At 46.1% G+C, this 17,901-nt stretch overlaps 3 protein-coding genes across 4 annotated transcripts; all 3 read left to right on the top strand.

The window, feature by feature from the left end:
- Nucleotides 1–3,871: 3,871 nt before the first annotated feature.
- Nucleotides 3,872–7,689, top strand: LOC100867180 (uncharacterized). Its single transcript, XM_086917600.1, has 3 exons — nucleotides 3,872–4,425; nucleotides 4,602–4,780; nucleotides 5,468–7,689. The coding sequence occupies exons 1-3, from the start codon at nucleotides 4,166–4,168 to the stop codon at nucleotides 5,863–5,865; spliced, it is 837 nt and encodes a 278-aa protein (XP_086773726.1). The 5' UTR covers nucleotides 3,872–4,165; the 3' UTR covers nucleotides 5,866–7,689.
- A 1,235-nt stretch (nucleotides 7,690–8,924) lies between these two features.
- Nucleotides 8,925–10,737, top strand: LOC100863345 (uncharacterized). Of its 2 annotated transcripts, none has more exons than XM_086917598.1 (3): nucleotides 8,925–9,264; nucleotides 9,370–9,880; nucleotides 10,055–10,737. In XM_086917598.1, the coding sequence occupies exons 1-3, from the start codon at nucleotides 8,995–8,997 to the stop codon at nucleotides 10,342–10,344; spliced, it is 1,071 nt and encodes a 356-aa protein (XP_086773724.1). In that variant the 5' UTR covers nucleotides 8,925–8,994; the 3' UTR covers nucleotides 10,345–10,737. The 2 variants fall into 2 exon arrangements, with proteins under 2 accessions (XP_086773724.1, XP_003695845.3); XM_003695797.4 differs by having other exon boundaries at nucleotides 8,951–9,251.
- Nucleotides 10,738–15,479: 4,742 nt separating this feature from the next.
- Nucleotides 15,480–17,630, top strand: Osi9 (DUF1676 domain-containing protein Osi9). Its single transcript, XM_012489968.3, has 3 exons — nucleotides 15,480–16,204; nucleotides 16,318–16,490; nucleotides 16,607–17,630. Exons 1-3 carry the CDS (start codon nucleotides 15,933–15,935, stop codon nucleotides 16,918–16,920), a joined length of 759 nt encoding a protein of 252 aa, XP_012345422.3. The 5' UTR covers nucleotides 15,480–15,932; the 3' UTR covers nucleotides 16,921–17,630.
- The last annotated feature ends 271 nt before the right edge of the window (nucleotides 17,631–17,901 follow it).

The following is a 17,901-nucleotide window of genomic DNA, read 5'->3' as shown; positions in this document are numbered from 1 at the left end:
TCCAGCAGGATCCCGAGGAAAAACAGGTGCGGAATTATTCCGAAAGGAAGAGGAGAACTTTCGTTAGTGGGTACGCGGGGAGGGGGCATTAATCATTCATCTCTCCAGCGGAATTCTCTCTTCGAGGAATCTTAATCTGGAATTAATTTACCGTACATTTTTCCCTCGAATCATTTCATTTTGATAATAAACCAATCTCTGATCAATCGACCTTATGAATCGTTCGATTTCTTCCGTAACCGTGGAGCGGCAGAAACGCGGGCAGAAAAATCGGAACGCGATGTCCATTGGAAAGGGAGGAATAATTCTTTCCGACATTTGGTCAGGAAAAGAAGGAGGGGAAAAAAAAAAAAAAAAAAAAAGCAACGAGCAACGAGGCTTTCTTCTGGATGTCAGAAAAGCGGGATTTCACCTGGTGAACGCGAGAGGAGGCCTTCTATCTCGTTTATTAGAGAGTCGTAAAGTCACGGCTCGCTATCTGAATCTCGGCACGGTTCCTCCTCGAGCCTCCTCGATTAGCCAAGTCGAGTTTCTCACGCGTCACCGGTTCGGCATTGGACGGATTCTCGCCACGGCACACGGCGTTTAGCGCCTTATTAGTGCCCCCGTATGGACGATAGATGCACGACAGGTGTTCGGCGTGATTCGAATCGCGGTGGTGGTCCTTGGTAAAAATGTGGTAAAAGCGCGACACGGATTCCGTCCGTGTGGAACGACAGAGCAAGAGGAAATTGGAAAGTTTCGACGCACGATTTTCGAAGGAGCCTTCTTCTCTCAAATTCGGGTTACCCATCGAAAATAATTTATTCCCGTTTTTAAACCGAGTCGGTAAGCTCGCTTCGTACGTTGCCTAGAAATAGGTCGATGACGGATCTCCCCTGAGTAAAATTTGTATTCCCAATTGTCGAGGATAATTTCTAAAAGGGAGGGGAAAAAACCGGTGGAATTATCTTTAAAAAGCGGGAACAATTTTTACTTTGCACAGTATAGTTAAGGCGCTTCTTACGTTTCGCCTAAAGGCAGTAATAAAATTTTCGATTCTCTCGAGGAATTCATATTATTACGATTCAGATCGTATTGTTCGATCGTTCACGTTTAAAATTGCAATTAAAAGAAATTCTCTCCAATAATTACCTCCAACTCTTTCTTTTACATACATGTTAATGTAACATATCTTGTACATCGTGATTTAAATAAAGGGGAAAAAAAAAAAAAAAATAAGACCTCGATGTAGGACTTCGTTCATCCGGAAGCGAGAGAAACAAAAAAAAAAAAAAGAAAGAAACAGAAAAGAAAAACTGAAATTCCAACTTTCGAGAGAGGAAGCCGGGATCGATACACGCGAGCGGCGTCGTCACGCAACCACCTTGAACTTCACCGTGAATTTCGAAACAACAATCGCCAGCTGACCCGTTACTCTTTCCCGCGGCATCGTTCCGCTCCTCTCGAGGTTCGCTCTCTTTCAGACTGCTCGTCTCCATTCACGTCCAAATCTAATTACAACGCAACATCTTCTTTTTCGAGCGCGCAAAACGAAATATCGGATCAACGGTTTTCATCGATCTCGTCATTTTCGATCGACTTACTTCCAAACACACGTACACACACACATATATGCACATATACTTTCGATAACGTTTCAACAGCTTTCCGATCGGTTGAAAGTGTGCTGTCCTCTCCACTACTCTCTCACGCGGGCTCTTAACCTTTGATTCCCGCGTTCTCTAACCATAATGTCCTCGATACTCGAATGGTTTCTGCCACTAGAAGCCAGCGATGGGCTCGAGTTCTATTTATACATATATATATATATATCTTTCGTTTTGTCGCTGAATTCGAGAAGAAGGATTATCATTAATATTGAAAATTTTTCACGAATCGATCTCGTTTCCTCGGCCACGGTGACAGTTCAATATATATACTCGAGCAAGAAAATCGATCAAAATCCAATTCTGCTTCTCTTTCGAAACGCTTGTTCTGCTCGCGACGCGTTCGCTCCCATCGCTACTAGAAACCGTTCCCCATTCCGCTAAAGCGATTACATTAAGCGTTCCATCCTTTTCCACGTATTCGAGTGCACGCATTCCACACGGCTATTCTCCGCTATTCTCCGCTATTCTTTCGACGTTCGAAATCGAGGCGTCGTTTTGCGTTCGAGGGTGGCCTCTTCCCTTTTGTTCACACGCGTTCACGTCGGCACGTAACAGTCGGTGCGTCAGGTGGATGATTCCTGCCTCGGGCGACACTCGTTCTCGGCCGCCCGATCTTGATCCCCGAAACCGGCCCCCCTCTCTCTCTCTCTCTCTCTCTCTCTGGAAGGGATCGAGGAGAGATGAAGACAGGTGTGCTCGTGAAGAGGAGGAGAAGAAGAAGAAGAAGAAGAAGAAGAAAGAGGCAGCCGAAACGAACGTCGGGCTCTCGACCCAGTTGTAAATGGGTGAGCGACCCCGTTCTCGAGATAATATCTCGCGTCCATCATACGACGATGAATTTTTCGATCCATGTCAACTTCTCCGGCAATTAACGATCCACTAGATGTTTGTCTCCATGTTCTCCCTCGCGGAGAACGTTGGGGAATCGTGGGAAACGACGAGTTCGTTTCAGAGAAGCCGATCAGAGGAAATAATTTTTAAATCTTTGAGAAACAAATGAGCGACACTTTTTGCTCCTTTAATAATAAGAGATCGGATTTACTTAGTATCTTTTTCGAATAAGAATAATTACTATCTCTATATGGAGATAGTAATTTCGTAATTCAATATCTTAATTCGTGGCCTCGAATATCTCCCTCCTCGGAAGGAACGGATTTAACGACATTAAATCTCGGCTAACTGTGACTGCGCTAAATAAGGACCGGTCTAAAACTAGCTTCCTACAATTTGGAAACAGTGTCAAGTACACTTTCCAACAGATTGTAACAACAATTGAACAAACATTGAAAAGAAATCAACGGTTCGCCATTTTCTTCTCAAAAATCTTCGAAAGCAATCTCCGTTTAAGATACGATGGAAAAGTATCGCGCTCGAATTCCATCCGGGATGGACGATCTTCTTTTGCACCTCGTCGCGTGTAAAAAAAAAAAAAAAAAAAAAAAAAGAACGTGCACGCTCCTCCTATAATAACAGAGAATCGGCGAAGAAGAAGAAGAAGAGGAGGAGGAGGAGGAGGAGGAGAGACACGTGAAGTCGTGCGAGAAATCACAAGGGGAGTCCACGTATCCCCACGACGACTTGCGCGGACATAGTAGATTTCCCTCGTTCGAATCGAACGAGGCTCCCTTCTACCACTCGGAGAACCTTAATGGAGTAACCGAAGTAGGTCTGCTGCAGGCGGTGAAGAAGAGGAAGAAGAGAGGAAGAAAGGAATGGTATCGAGAGCCCATCGACAACCACAACAACATCGTTAGAAAAAAAAGAAAGAAAAAGACAATCGACGAGAAAAGAAAATGCAAGTGCGTCCATCCTCTTTGTCCAATAATCCTCTAATGTGCTAATCCTCGCCTTGTATTATTTGTTGCACGCTCTCTCTGTGTGTGTGTGTGTGTGTGTGTGTGTGTATACAAGTTGTGTGCGTATCCTGTTCCTCCTCCTCCTCCTCCTCCTCCTCCTCCTCCTCCGAGTTTACGAGTCTTTTTTTTCTTTTTTTTCTTCTTTTTCTTGCCGAAATAACAAGGATCGGGGAAAAGGAGAGGGATGCAACGAGGGAAGGAGAGGCTCGTGGAGAGGCCTTGGAGGATTCGAAGAGTAGAGGGGTACGAGAGAGAGAGAGAGAGAGAGAGAGAGAAACGAGGGGGAGTAGAGAGGGGATTGCAACGCGGGGAATAGAGAGAGACGGAATGGTAAGCGAACGCGAACTCTCGATGGCCTGTGCCCACGAGGTCTCCCCTCGTGCGATACTTCGGTATAAAAGCAAAGCAACCTCTTTTGGATGTAACACACGAGGTTCGATCGACGCTCATCCTGGCGTCCTCTCCGTGGCTCGACACGTTACTCGCGCGATCGTATCGAGGATAATAATAATAATAATAATAATAATAATAACGAGCGACTTTTCTTCAATTTTTTTTTTTTTTTTCGAATCGGTGGTGATCCTTTCTTCTTCTTCTTCTCCCGATTTCTTCTTCTCGTAACTTCTTACGTCGAGGATCTTGATCTTGAGGAGGAAGATGACCAAGTACTTTGTGACCGTTCTGTGGCTGCTTCCGATACTGGCCGCGGCGCTGCCTGCCAATGACAAGCCCGGGACCGAGAACGACCTCATGGCGACCATATACACCGATTGTTTGAAGAAGGAATCGATCAATTGCATCAAGTACAAAGTATTCTCGTACGTGGACAAGATGCTCGCCGACAAGGAGGATTTCACGCTCACGGACGGAATCACTGTGGTCAAAACGTCCAATGCAAACGAGGAAGGTGCACCTAGGTCGGTCTCTCTTTCTTCTTTCTTTTTGGTCTTGAGCAATCTTATCGGTTATAGATCGATTATAGATTAATAAGATTTTTTTTTTTTTTTTAATACGCACGATTTCGATGGCTTCTTTCCTTTTCGCGCGTGACATTTAATTTTTTTTTATTTTCGTTTCGTCGCGATTATTGCAGATCGATAGAGTCGAGCGACTTGGACACGCTTCTGTTCGACCGTCTGGGCAGGTTCTTGAGGACGTATTCGATCAAGGTCGATCTCAAGGGAACCGATATCCTAGGCGCCATCGAGTCTGCCGGTCGAAGTTTCGAGGATTTCACCTCCGACAACGCCGTGGAGAGTCGTGGCAAGAAAAGTAATTAACGATTCAAATTACTCTAACGTAATCACCACTATAACTCCAAGACTGTATACTTTCCTCTCGGCTCATCCATCATCACTTATCGGGATACCACTTTGTACGAGGAGACGCGATTAGTTCGATGCCGGTTTTCCCAAGGCTCGTCGTCGACGCTTTTCAACCGCGACGTCGGCTATGCCGAGGAAGCTGGCCGCGAGACGTTGACCCACTGAGGAACTGGTTCCGCTTCCCCTCGAAGCGGACCCACAAACGGAGACGCGATCACCCGCGAGCGAGGAGAGAGAAAAAGACAGACCTCCTCTCGAGATCTCGTCGCGCGAGATTTTTGACATACTTTCTTCCGTTCACGGGGTACGTCGCCTTGACCTTCGCCTATTCCACTTAAACGGATCTCTCCGCGCGTATCATTCTGAGAAAGGTCGGGCCCTCCTTCCTTTGCCCGTTTCGTGGGAAGTTCCAGATAAGTTCTCGCACGAGATCTCGCGTGTATACGTTGCATAAACATTAGCAACGACCAACTATTCCTTGTCACACGAATTTTTCTCACCTCTTAATCTTGATCTTATTTCGTTCCGATAAAATGAGACAAATTCCGTACAAACAAACGTGTCCCGATCGTAACGAAAATTGTTACAACGTTATCGTTGTTCGTTTAACGAGCTCCGTCGAATTGTTTCGCAGAGAAAGCCCAGAAGATTCTCGGCCCCCTGATGATGGCTCTGGCCCTCAAGGCTGCAGCCCTGTTGCCGTTGGCGCTGGGCGCGATCGCCGCCATCGCTGGCAAAGCTCTCCTCGTCGGTAAAATAGCTCTGGTTATCTCCGCCATCATTGGATTGAAGAAGTTGCTCAGCTCGAGCGGAAAACACGTGACGTACGAGGTCGTGTCGCATCCCCATCACAGCAGCAGCAGCCACATAGTCAGTCACGACGACGGGGGCCACGGCGGTTACGGCGGAGGTGGCGCCGACTATGGCGGCGGTTATTCCGGCGGAAGCAGTGGCCACGGTTGGGCCAGAAGTCTGCCTCAAGACGCCCACGAGCTGGCTTATCGCGCTCACCAACCTCAACCGCAAGCATAAAGAATCTCATAGAAAGTCACTTTCCTCTTTACCTCGTCCTTTGATTCACTACTTTCCTTTCCACTCTTTCCTTCCTTCCTTCCTTCCTTCCTTCCTTCTTCCTCGTTCATCCTTGCGCTCTCTATTTTATATTTATTTATTTGTTGTTCCTGTATCCTCGAACGACGTATCATCTCAACGTTTTTCTCCACTTCTTCTTCCCTCCCGTCTTCTTCCTCGAACTCTCCTCGAAATTCTTTCTTTCGTTCCGTTTCCACGAGGAACCAGTACCTTCGCGAGATACTCGTTCCATGTATAGCGTATATATTATGTCGAGCATTGTTTATTTATTCAACTGCGCCTAACATGATCTAGTATTTATTTAATTTAATTCTATCCATTCGATCGCGCGTTATTTGTTTACCGCCTGCACATTTCTGTTCTTTGTAATAAAGAGATGACGAACGGCGCGGATGCGTCTCTTGTCCCAAAGAAAAGAGGAAAAAAAAAAAAAAGAGAGAAAAAAAGAAAAGAAGAAAACGAAGCGTACGCGAGCGTGAGAATCCGTTTGCTGCTCTATTTATTCACACTTGCACTTCGAGGAAATTATTTTTGTATTTGTAGGATGGCACCACTGTCATGGCAACCATTGAATCCCCGTGAATCACGCGCGTTTGAGCTTCTTTTTTTTTTTTTTTTTTTTTCTCTTTTAATACCGTTCAATATTATTATGAAAACGAGCGAAAGTAGTATGTAGGAACGCGTCGTCGGTGCATCCATTGATACCTGAACCAGATACGAGTTAATGAGTTATAGGGGATTCCGGCTAGTAGAAAGTAATTCGCTTGCATGCAATTCAATTGTACTGTTTTTTTTCTCCAAACGAAAAAAAAAAAAAAAAAGAAAAAGAAAAAAAAAAGGGAACAAACTCAGAAATTTTCTCCACAGTGAGTTATCTTTCCTGCAACGACGCGAAATTCCTCCCGTCTTAATAAAAACCGTAGCAACGTCGTAAACAATGTAAAGTATCGAATAACCAACGTCCACTCGACCGTGTCGCTACTGACCCAGCTTCGTCGATCCACCGGTCGTTTAATGGCTCGTAAACCGTAATGGCTCTTTTTCGCCAAGCACTCTCATTACTAAGCCGCTTGGATTACAGGCGTCGGCGTAGCGAAACCGGATGCGCCGTGAACTTCCAACCGGTAACCTGCATACCTGCAACTGTATAATACCAGATAAAACGTTACTTACTTACTTACTTACTTACACGTCGTGTTGTGCTCGGCGCAAGGACGACAATAGAATGTGACGCGTGGCATCGGGTTTCGTCGAAAACGTATCATCAACGAGGATCCGCCAAGCGGAAAATGATTAGGTCGGGATGGGATCTCTGTCGAGCAGGAAATCGTTGTGGTTCTTGTGCAAGAGGTTGGTGGCGCTAGCGAGATCTAGCGGTTGCTTTCGGTCTGCCTGTGTGCACAGAGTACAGTACAGTATCTAAAAGATATACAGTGTGTTTAATTACTGTTACGTATAAATAGTATTATAATATTTCTTCATCAAATCATTGCGCGATTATTTCTATGATAAATACTATCTAATAATTCCATTATTACATACTGTTTTATCGTTCCGTTTTCATTCAATCAACAACAATATTGTAATATTACTGTACAGAGTGTTAAATAAACACGAACATCGATCGACGTAAAAATATCGAGGCTTATTTTTTAATAAATTTTAGATTCTTTACATAGATAGTACGATAATTGCGTGAAATAAAACAAATCTTTGTCTCTTCAATTATGCCAATAAAAATTTTATTATTTTGCACGTAAAAAATTTCTATTTCCTTCCTGTTATTCAGTTCAAGATTTCAAGATTGAACGAGACATTTCTATCTCTGTTATCACACTCGATCGTTTCACCCAAATTTCGATACGACTTGTAATTTTAATAATTTTCAATTTCAATTTTCGCCTCATTCAAACTCGAATACGAATAGGCCAACAATACTTGTAAATAATTTTTATTCAAACGATAACGGAGAATAAAAATTCGATCCAATTTTTCAAATTCAATCGAATGCAAAGGAAAAATGAAATTCAATCGATCCGGAAGAATTCCCTTTTCGACGTCGAAGCGTGGGAGAGAGACAGAAGTAGCGAAAAGAAATCGAGGCGGAATCGAGGAGGTCCCCGATCGAAATTTCAAATTTCTTGCCTCGCCGCCTTCCTTCGGCGTTTGGCTTCACTGCGCCCACCAACGTGAATCCAAACATCAAGAGGAACGATGCCCCCTTCGAGAGGGAGGGGGCCCACGCGTCTATCTACGCGTTTTCACTTGGCGTGACCCAGTTACCCCGACCCCCCTATACCCCTTCCCCCTCCTCGCTCGGCCAGGACGAAAATGGCGAGGATACGATGGCAAAACGCAGGATAAGAGGGAAAAGCGTCCACACTGAGCGAACTCTAACCAGGACGGTTGATACATATATATATATATATATTTATACACATACGATGACTAACGGTCCCCGTTAATTAACACAGCTTCGTTTCTACTTTTATTCGTGTCATAAATGTAGAATACGTTTATCCAACGAGCGTTACATTTACACTTTGTCGTCAAAACAATCGTTACATTCCTCTCTGTTTAATCCATTCACGTTATCATCAACGTGAACCCCCCTCCTCTCTCTCTCTCCTCGTCGTGGAGGAAGAAGATGCTTTCGATTTCAGGCTTATCGAGATACGACGATAACGCGGGAGAAAATGAAAATCGTGTTTTTTTTCTCTTTTTCTTTCTCTTTTTTCTTTCCAGACGAAAGATGCGCCGAAAGATTTCAGTTGGATACTCTCGAAACATCGAGAACGAGGATGATGGTACGACGAGGAACGATGCGACGGAGCGAAAGATGTCGAGCGACAAGGGCGTTCCGCTTCAGAGTAGCGAAACGATTCGACTGAATCCGACGTTTTATCGATGGATGGACGGTAGAGGGGGGGGTTGGGATGGCCGTGGCTCTTCCCCTCCTGTGGAAAGGAGAGGGGAAACGCGAAATTCCGAGGGGATCTCTCGCTGCTCTCCATCTCACGGATGCAACAACCCTGGCGAGACGCGCGATCTCTCAAGTGATCCTTGGCAATGAAAATGCTCCCACAATGCCGGTATTCGTACGCGGCGCGGCCACGCGCCACGGTGGGGAGAATATCGCCAGCAACGGAGGTACACCTGACCAGATATATAGAGCTAGGGCAGGGCTTCCGTCACGGACAGTCCAGTTACAGTGCTCTGCGCAAGCACGCACTCATCTCGGCGGCCCAAAGTGTCAAACCGATCGAGGAAGGACCGAGGCTGTCATCGAGAGAGAAGATCGTAGGATTCGTAGCCTGGAATAATCGGTGGGTATCGCCTGTGCGTGTCACAACATACGGATGCGAGGAATGGAAGAATTTTGGGAATTTTTTTCTTCGAGACGGTACATCTGTATATATATATATAGATTTTCGTGGGTTTCAGGTGGATTCGTACGAGATGGGACGCTTGGCGCATAAACTTTCCGTTTATCTGCTGGCCCTCCTGTTCGCCCTGGTTTACGCGAGATCGGCCGAGACCAATCCCACGAGCAATTCGATCGACGAGGAGGCGGGCAGATCGACGGGGAACAGCAACGTGTTTGGGGATCTTCGGCAGATGTATCAGATCTACAAGGAATGCGCGGACGAGGATCTGAGCTCCTGTTTGAAAGTGAGGCTGCTGTCGGTTATAGACAGGGTGTCGAGGAGCGTCCAGTTGAACGTCGCGGATGGCGTCACCTTCGTCCAGGACGATCCAATTTCGAGCGTGGCGGAGGAGGAAGCGCCGAAATCCCTTCAGGAAATCGAGGCTAGCCTGCCGAGAAGTTTGGAGGACAAGGAGGACGCGTTGAACACGATGATCTTCGACAAGGTGGTCAAGTTCTTCCAGAGCCACACCTTGAAGTTGAAGCTGCCCAATGTGGAGGAACTTCAACGAAGTCTCGTCGAGGAAGGTGAGAATCGTGATTTGCAATGATCCGAAAAAAAGAAAGTTTCCAGATCCGGTTTCCCGGCTCAGTGGACCGCGTGGCCCACTCTTTTTCACCTCCCCGCGTGATCTCCTCCATCGATTTTCCCAAGCCTAACCTCGTCGAATTCGTTCAATTCGTTCGATTATCTCTCGACAGGTCGCAAGAAGAAGAAGAACATGAGCGGCCTTCTCGCCATACCCTTGCTGATCGGTGGTACCTTGGTGCCACTCGCGTTGGGAGCGTTGGCCCTCCTTGCTGGGAAAGCTCTGATCGTGAGCAAGCTCGCTCTCGTGTTGGCCTCCATCATCGGTTTGAAGAAGCTGGTGTCGGGAAGTGGGGACCACGGCCACGAAGTGGTTCAAGTAGCGGGTGGCCACGGGTCGAGCGGTTGGGCGAGATCGAGTCACGACCTCGCCTACTCCGCCTACAAGCCATCGTCCACCTAGGAGCCGAAAACAACGGGAGAGCAACGACGAAGAGAGAGAGACCAAGACCCTCCTCTTCGCCTTTTCAATCTCGTTATTACACTTCGCTTTCACGAGGGCATCCTCGACAAAGTCCGGATGTCGCTTTTCACCATCTCTCCCATCTTCTTCGCCACCAATCTCTTCTCCAACTCTCCTCCATCTTCCCTTCTCTCTCTTTCTCGCGCACACACGAGTCACGCTTCCCCATTTATCCTCAAACGAAACGCGAAACACCGAAAGCATCGGTGGCCATTCGACCACTCGTATTCCCATCCACACCACACGTATTTATTGTTCTGCGCGAAACTGCTGCTAGCCAGCCTATGTATATTTATAGATATGCAAATATATTAAGAACTTTGTTTGTATCCATCGATCGACTTGTTGTCTTGCTCTCTGCGATCCTCGATCCCAAATTACACACTCTCTCTCTCTCTCTCTCTCTCTCAATTTTAAAGAGCGGAGAAATTTTTTCTTTTTTTTTTTTTGCCAAAAATAATTCGACGAGTCGAGAATAATATAATCATCGAAGGTTCGAGGCGTGGGATTGATCGGGGAGGGAGGGAGGAGGAGGGGGTTCGTTGAAAGTAACGCTCGAGACGAGGCGTTTTTCGATACGGTCGCGCGTTTTCTGCGCGATGCAGGGCAGGAGAGCGCTTCCGTCTTTTCCCTCTTCCTGCGGAGTTGGAAAGGAGACGGAGGAGAGCAGAGCGTCGTTACCTAGATACTAGAGACGAGCCACACTACCGCACACTACCTTACGCACCTGGCCGGGACCTGGCGAGGTCCGCGCACGCGCTCGACGAGCAGCCAGACGCACGGACGAGAAGTAAACCAGGCCACCAGCCAGCATCCGCGCCGCCGAGAGTCTCTTCGAGCCTGCCTAACACTCTCTTCACCATCCGGAAGAAAAAGCTGTGTCTCTCTTACTCGCTCCTCCCCCCCTCCCTCCTCCTCCTCCTCGACATCTGTCGATCGATCCGTCCCTCGTCCCGCCGCGTGACGACGATCGAGGTTCATCGATCCTCGAGCACAATCTCGGGTCAGGTGGTCCCGTTCCGGAGAGAAGAAGGCTCGGCCCTTTTCGACACCGCCGAAAGTAGCCGAAGTTGCGCCTCGCCTCGTTTTCCACGCGTTGCTTTTCAGAATCTTCCTCTCCTCGTCGTGTTTCTCGCGATCTCGTCGAGCAGAAATTTCGAGGTGATTATGATCTACGAAGTTGTTGAGACGTTAAGGTGTGGAGTATTCGAGTGGTTCAATTTCTCAATTTCTCTTTTTCGAATTTTTGGAAATCATCTTCCCTATTTCGATTCGAGCGAACGTTTGAAAATTACGCGTTCGTCGATCAATTCCTATTTTTTTTTTTTTTTTTTTTTTAAGCGAAATTATGGAAAGTGGAACGTCTCTCGTTCCCTTGTTTTCGTTCCCTTCTTACTTCCATGTTTTAATTCGCACGATGGTAATAAGGGGAGGTTAAAAGTTAAGTTAATGCGAAGAGGGGAGGGAACGAGGACTCGTTCATTCATGTGATATATGCGCATGGAAAGTTTTCTGTTTCTCTCTCGTCTCTTGCTTCTTTTTTTTTTTTTCGCTGGTGGCGAGTTTTTTGGGGAACCGATAAAAAAGAAAAAAAAGGAATCGAGAAGGCGAGAGAGAATCGAATACGCGTGAATCGCGTTCATTCATCCGTGCGCCCGACGACTCTCCTTTTGCGTGCTACTTTTTCTTCCCTGGAATAGTTCATTCATAGATCGAAATCAAGCTAATTCCCACGAGATACCCATAATTCGGGAATAATTATATGCAAAGATATTTAAAATCAAACTCAAGAAAAACTTTCTCACCGTTCCTTGAAATTTTTATAAAAAGGCGAGTTTATAAAATTTCCTCGCCGAATATTAAAATTCAATTTCGTGAAATCTAATAGGTTTGATCGACAATTTCATCAATTACCACCGATTACAATATTAAAAACCGTTATTAAAAGTTTCTGCAACAAGCGAGTTTATTCAAATTTATAAAATTTGAATCACGACGAGTCGAGTCTCTGTCGAGAGGAGAATTTTCTTTTCCCGATTCGCAGAAGAGTCGGCGAAAGAGAATAAGAAGAAGAAGAAGAGGAAGAAGAAAAAGAGGAGGAGGAGAGGAGGGGCTTTGCTTCGTGGGGGCCTTGACCTGACCTCGATCCTCGGCCGAGTTCACTCTCGCCGGCGTCGTCGAGAGGAAAGTGTTCCATTATCACGCTCAACTCGCAGCCGTCTCGTTCTGCCATCAGGATTAGCGCGTTTTGGCGCTCGACAATTTGGCGACTCTCCGAGCGACTCTCGTCTTCTCTGAACGACTTTATCGAGTTGTTACGTGCACGATCGTTCATCACGTCGAGCTCGAGGAAGAAGAGGCTCGTCTTCCACTTTGCTAAAGAAAAAGAAAAGAAAAAAGAAAAAGAAAAAAAAAAGAGAATCATCGATATTGATCGATGAAGTGAAAGTTCTTCTTAACGAGATGCGATGGCGATCGGCAACGCATTTCTTCTTTTATTTCTTTCTCCTATCGACTTTCCTCCTCGTCTTTTCGCCTCTTTCTTCGCGTAGAAGATACTCGTTTGCTCGTAATTTTATACGCGTTAAAGAAATTTTCTTTTCTTCCTCTTCTAATTAAGTATTACTTATTTACCGCGAAACGTGAGAATACAAAGATTCTCTTCTTTCCGGAAGAACAGTTTAAACGTTCGTTTCTCGACGAAAAAATTGTTCACATTCCACTAATTCTAAAAAAAAAAAAAAAAAAAAAAAAAAAAAACTATCTAACCTTCTCTTCAGGAAAATAAAAAAGTTAAAAAAGACCTCCTGTAACTGTAATTACTTTCATCCACCAACATTCCACCTTCTAAATTCTAAAAATAAGATAAAAAAAAAAAAAAAAAGAAGAATTTATCCCCAATCGAGAAGGGAACGCGATAACAAAGTTCCGTCCACTCGGAATTAAGTTATGAAAGAAAGAAAGAAAGAAAGAAAGAAAAGAAAAGAAAAGAAAAACGTCGAATTCGCAGGCAGCAGGCGGAGAAAGTCGCGGGGATCGGAAACGAGGCTCGCGCCTGCCTCGCGTCCTCTCATCTTTTTCCTTCCTTGTCCGCGCGCACTTTTCTAGGCGAGACGTCTTCGGGGTCACGGCGAGGCGCGGCCGGCCGGCTGTTCTCCTTGAGGAGGTCTGGCGCGGACCCAACTCGTCCACGGACATTCCACGGGAAAACCGTTAAACGCGTTATACGCGTTATACCGGCCCCGCTCGCACGAATACATTAATTTCCAACAACATTTTAAAACCCATCCGTCCCGCTCGTATCGAATATTTTTCACAACGGTGATATCGTTATCGTTATATGCGTGGCAGCATATTTATTCCATCCGAATCGCATCAACGGTTGACAGGGAAATGGCGCGAGACGTATAGGCGCGAGGAATTTTGAGAAATTTTGTTGTTATATATTGTTGTGTCGATCGACGTCGAATTCGTGTTACGAGGAATCGTGGAAACGAATTTACGAGAATGAGAATTACGGATGGATGATGAAATTTCGAGTTGGGTGAGCAGAGGAAGAAGGAAAGGAAGGGGAGAGGAAGGATTGGCGAATGGAGAACGCACGTTCCGCTCGATAGGAGGTCGTTGCGGACGAGGAAAGTTGCGGAGGCGTGAGATTTCAAGTATCTTGTACATAATGCGAGAGGTATTATACACGGCTTGTTGAAAGGGAAATTGCGCCGGTTATCGCTCGATCCTCCTCCTCCTTCTTCGAGTCCTCGAGAGGATAATGGATGTTACCCCTCTCCCCTCCGTTTGGAAAAATTTTTCCAGGCCGAGCACAAAAAGCAACGCGAATTCGATTGAAATATATATATATATATATATATATATATTTCGGAGATGGAAATAGATAGAAAACAGTTGGAAGGAAGAAAAATATAGTTTTTTTTTTTTTTTTTTTTTTTCCTTCTCAAAGCGTTTCCTATTTATTATTTTATGATGTTTTCTTACAGTTACTTTTAATGAATTTGGAACTTAACTATTTTCAAGAATAAATTCTTGGAGAATATAGAAAGTAATTTTATGGATTACCGCGGAACCGGTAATTAAATTTGGATACTTGTTCTCCCAGAGATGCGTGCAAACAAAGGAAAAACTCGATTTTATGGTGTATTTACAGAACAATTTTGAAGAGCACGCCGTGAGAAGACTTATTACAAACCGAAACGATTCCCTGTGAATATCATTGACCCTGAATATTCGATTTCTAAATACACCTTTCTGGCCTCTCTTCGGAAACAAGGTACGGCAGAACGAGAAAGTAACCAAATTCTACGAACTTTCCTTCTACAACTTTACAAAAAATATTATCACCTCGCAATAGTATCGACTCCTTCGAACATTCGTCCAGACTAATGTGCCAAACTAATTATTACTTATTAATCCAACGATCCCAAGATCCATCGTTTCAGCTTCGAATATCAGCTACGAATATTCGAATCAAACGAATATTCATTTATACGAGATAATCGATCCCGTGAATGAGAGATACCAGTTCACGTGTTCAAAAATAAATGCAACAGTTTGAAACAACTTCCTACCGCATATACACACACATACATCGTGTATATATTTTACCCGTTTTAATAAAAACCTGTTACCTAAGTATATACACGAAGAAGTATATACACGAATACACACACTCGTCACGAAGAATGTCATTTAGTTACAACTTAATTCTATCTTGCATACGTCCATCACTCTTGCAATTTATATATATTTCAAACAAGAGGGAACTCAACTCAACGACATTACGATTCCGCATTCCCTTCTTCGAGAAAAAGAAGCCACACCAAGTCGTCTCTAAACGCAAAAATAAAAAAACACACATCATTCGTACCTTCGATTCTCTTTCCTCGAAACGACGCGTATTCCATTTCCCAATTGGACCCTCCACGCCAGGAAGGGCTGGAAGCGCGTGGCTTCCAAGCATCTTCCAACAATTTCCTCTCCCTCTCTCTCTCTCTCTCTCTCTCTCTCTCTCCCCCCCCCGTCCGTGACCAATCGTCCGACGAGCACTCACTCACCTGTGCGCGGTCAGGGCTGGTTCAAACAGAGGAACAGAGAGGAGAGAAGCGAGAAGGAGCGAGCGCGGAGGCGCGTCAACGGGAGAGACGCGCGCGACAGGGAAACACGGGACGCGACGACCGCCTGGAGGAGAACCAATAGCTCGTATGGGTTGTAACCCAGGCGGGGACCAAGCCGGTGGGGGCCATCAAAATTTCAAAAACGTACGCGGGCCCCTTTCGCGACGAGGATAAAAGGCAGCAATCGTGATTCTTTCGGTCAGTTTCGATACGATCGCCGCAGTAGTGCTTCTCTTCTTCTCGAACCGTGCCGCGCGTTGTTGCCCACAACAACGTCTGTGAACAACCTCCAACACACGCGTCCAAAACTTTTCCTCGTTCTTGTGATCCCAACACTTCTCGTGCGTGTAAAGTATCTCGGCGTATCGTAAGTGCGAAGATCAAGGTCAATAGAGGAAGATGATGATCAAGTTGTCGGTAATCGCCATGCTCCTCGCCGCGGCGGCGAGCGCAGCCCCGGCTGCCCAACAGGCCTCCTCGGCCGTCCATCAACCGTCATCCGTGCTCGAACAAGCTCTCGACGTGTACGCGTCCTGCTCGGGGGAGGAGGACATCTCCGTCTGCCTGAAACTGAAGGCGCTCAGATTCGTGGACAGGGTGGCCAGGTCGGCCGAGGACATCGAGCTCGCGGATGGGTTCAAGATCGTGCAGACGAAGGAGGCCGAGGGCAGGTAAGGGAGACGAGTAGGCGGGAAAATGAACGGGAGGAGGGAGGGAAGGGGGGGAGGGAGAGAGAGAGAGAGAGAGAGAGAGAGGTTCACGCGAGGATCGTGTAACTTTTTAGCCGGGCGGACAACGGCAGGTCTCTGAACGACATCGAAAGTAGCCTGCCCGCCGAGGCGGAGGCCAAAGAGGCCGCCATCGATCAGGCCATCCTCGACAGGACCGCCAAGTTCCTCTCCACCCACACCGTCGAGTTGAGCCTGCCCGAGGAAGTGTCCCGCTCCTTCGACGAAGGTAACGTACGTCTTATCCTCGAAAGATTCGCTCGTCTCGTTATTTATTTCCCGCTCGTGCGATCGTTATTCCCATTCAAGAAGAAAAAAAAAAAAAAAAAGAAAAACCGATTCCAGCTCGAGGAAAGAAGAAGAAGATCGTGAAATCTCTGCTGCCGATCCTGTTGCTCCTCAAACTGAAGGCCGCTGCTCTCATACCGATCGCGTTGGGCGGGCTGGCCCTGCTCGCCCTCAAGGCGCTCGCGATCGGCAAGATCGCGTTGATCATCAGCGCCATCATCGCCCTCCAGAAGCTGTTCGCCAACAAGCATCAGAGCTACGAAGTGGTCGCTCACCCGGTGCACTCGTACGGGCAGGAGGACCACCACGGATGGGCGAGATCGTCGGACGGCGCCGATCTCGCGTACAACGCGTACAAACCCTCCCAATAAGCTTAAGTCGCTCGTGGTTTTCCCAGCGATTTCCTTCATTCTCAACTCGCTACCTTCGCTCGCCAAAGTGATCGTTCTCATTCGCCGCTGGCCATCACCCGAGGACCGCTGCGCGATCTCGATCCCTCGAGGACTAAAAAAAAAAAAAAAAAAAAGAAAAAAAAAAACTCTCGCCTGAAACTCGTGTTGGCGATCGGACGTATCCATCCGATCCGTCACCTGGACACGATCGATCCTCGTCGTAGTATATGTATCGTCCACTTCGTATTGTTACAGTGACTGAGAACGCATACGCACACAGACGTACCGTGACTGCCGACTGCCATTTTTTTTCACAGACTTGGACACGTTGTTACGCAAATACAATACCGGATGATAAATCGAACGATTTATCACAAGGATTACGATTGTCGTTCGATCGTCGTGACGTGAGCAGTATGAAAAAGAGCAGCTCTCGATGACGGAATCTCGGATTATGGACGTGGTGAACGGTGGTGGTGGTCGTAGCATATTTTTCAACGATTCAGCCACAGTGCCGATACGATGTTATATGTCCCCTTCGAACGGGGGAGGGTCGAACGCGCTCGGACTCAGTACCTGTACAGGGCTACCAGATTTCATCCAATGATTATTTATATTCTCATCCCGCGCCCGGATCGCCATGTAACTTATATCGAACTATTTATAAATAAATGTTAATTTTATACGAAGATCTCTCTCTCTCTATCTCTCCTTTCTAAATCGATGTGTTTCTTTTTCTTTTTAAAAGTTAAGAGCGAGTATTGGAACTCTTGTTGATTAATCAATTTTTAATAATAAAGTTTTATTACTCGCCATTACTTTCGATCGTTTCGTTCCATTTCTCGATATTTTCTTTGGAAAAAAAAAAGGAAAACAGTTTTACATATATATATATGCTCGAACGTAATCGACTCGACGTTCGAAAGTGTATATTTGTCAAATAAACGTTGAAACAGGCCG

The sequence above is a fragment of the Apis florea genome, unplaced genomic scaffold, assembly GCF_048593485.1.
Source record: "Apis florea isolate Af1SG1 unplaced genomic scaffold, ASM4859348v1 contig_2272_pilon, whole genome shotgun sequence".
NCBI classification, from domain to species: domain Eukaryota; kingdom Metazoa; phylum Arthropoda; class Insecta; order Hymenoptera; family Apidae; genus Apis; species Apis florea.
Note: the sequence above shows the minus strand (reverse complement) of the source record. Positions and strands in the feature narration are given on the sequence as shown.

Excerpts from the sequence above, each read along its gene's own strand:
- LOC100867180 (XM_086917600.1), top strand. The coding sequence starts at position 4,166 with ATGACCAAGTACTTTGTGACCGTTCTGTGGCTGCTTCCGATACTGGCC. Across the intron at positions 4,426-4,601 it reads AACGAGGAAGGTGCACCTAG|ATCGATAGAGTCGAGCGACT; the intron begins GTCGGTCTCTCT and ends CGATTATTGCAG. Across the intron at positions 4,781-5,467 it reads GGAGAGTCGTGGCAAGAAAA|AGAAAGCCCAGAAGATTCTC; the intron begins GTAATTAACGAT and ends ATTGTTTCGCAG.
- Osi9 (XM_012489968.3), top strand. The coding sequence starts at position 15,933 with ATGATGATCAAGTTGTCGGTAATCGCCATGCTCCTCGCCGCGGCGGCG. Across the intron at positions 16,205-16,317 it reads ACGAAGGAGGCCGAGGGCAG|CCGGGCGGACAACGGCAGGT; the intron begins GTAAGGGAGACG and ends GTAACTTTTTAG. Across the intron at positions 16,491-16,606 it reads GTCCCGCTCCTTCGACGAAG|CTCGAGGAAAGAAGAAGAAG; the intron begins GTAACGTACGTC and ends AACCGATTCCAG.
- LOC100863345 (XM_086917598.1), top strand. The coding sequence starts at position 8,995 with ATGAAAATGCTCCCACAATGCCGGTATTCGTACGCGGCGCGGCCACGC. Across the intron at positions 9,265-9,369 it reads ATAATCGGTGGGTATCGCCT|GTGGATTCGTACGAGATGGG; the intron begins GTGCGTGTCACA and ends CGTGGGTTTCAG. Across the intron at positions 9,881-10,054 it reads ACGAAGTCTCGTCGAGGAAG|GTCGCAAGAAGAAGAAGAAC; the intron begins GTGAGAATCGTG and ends ATCTCTCGACAG.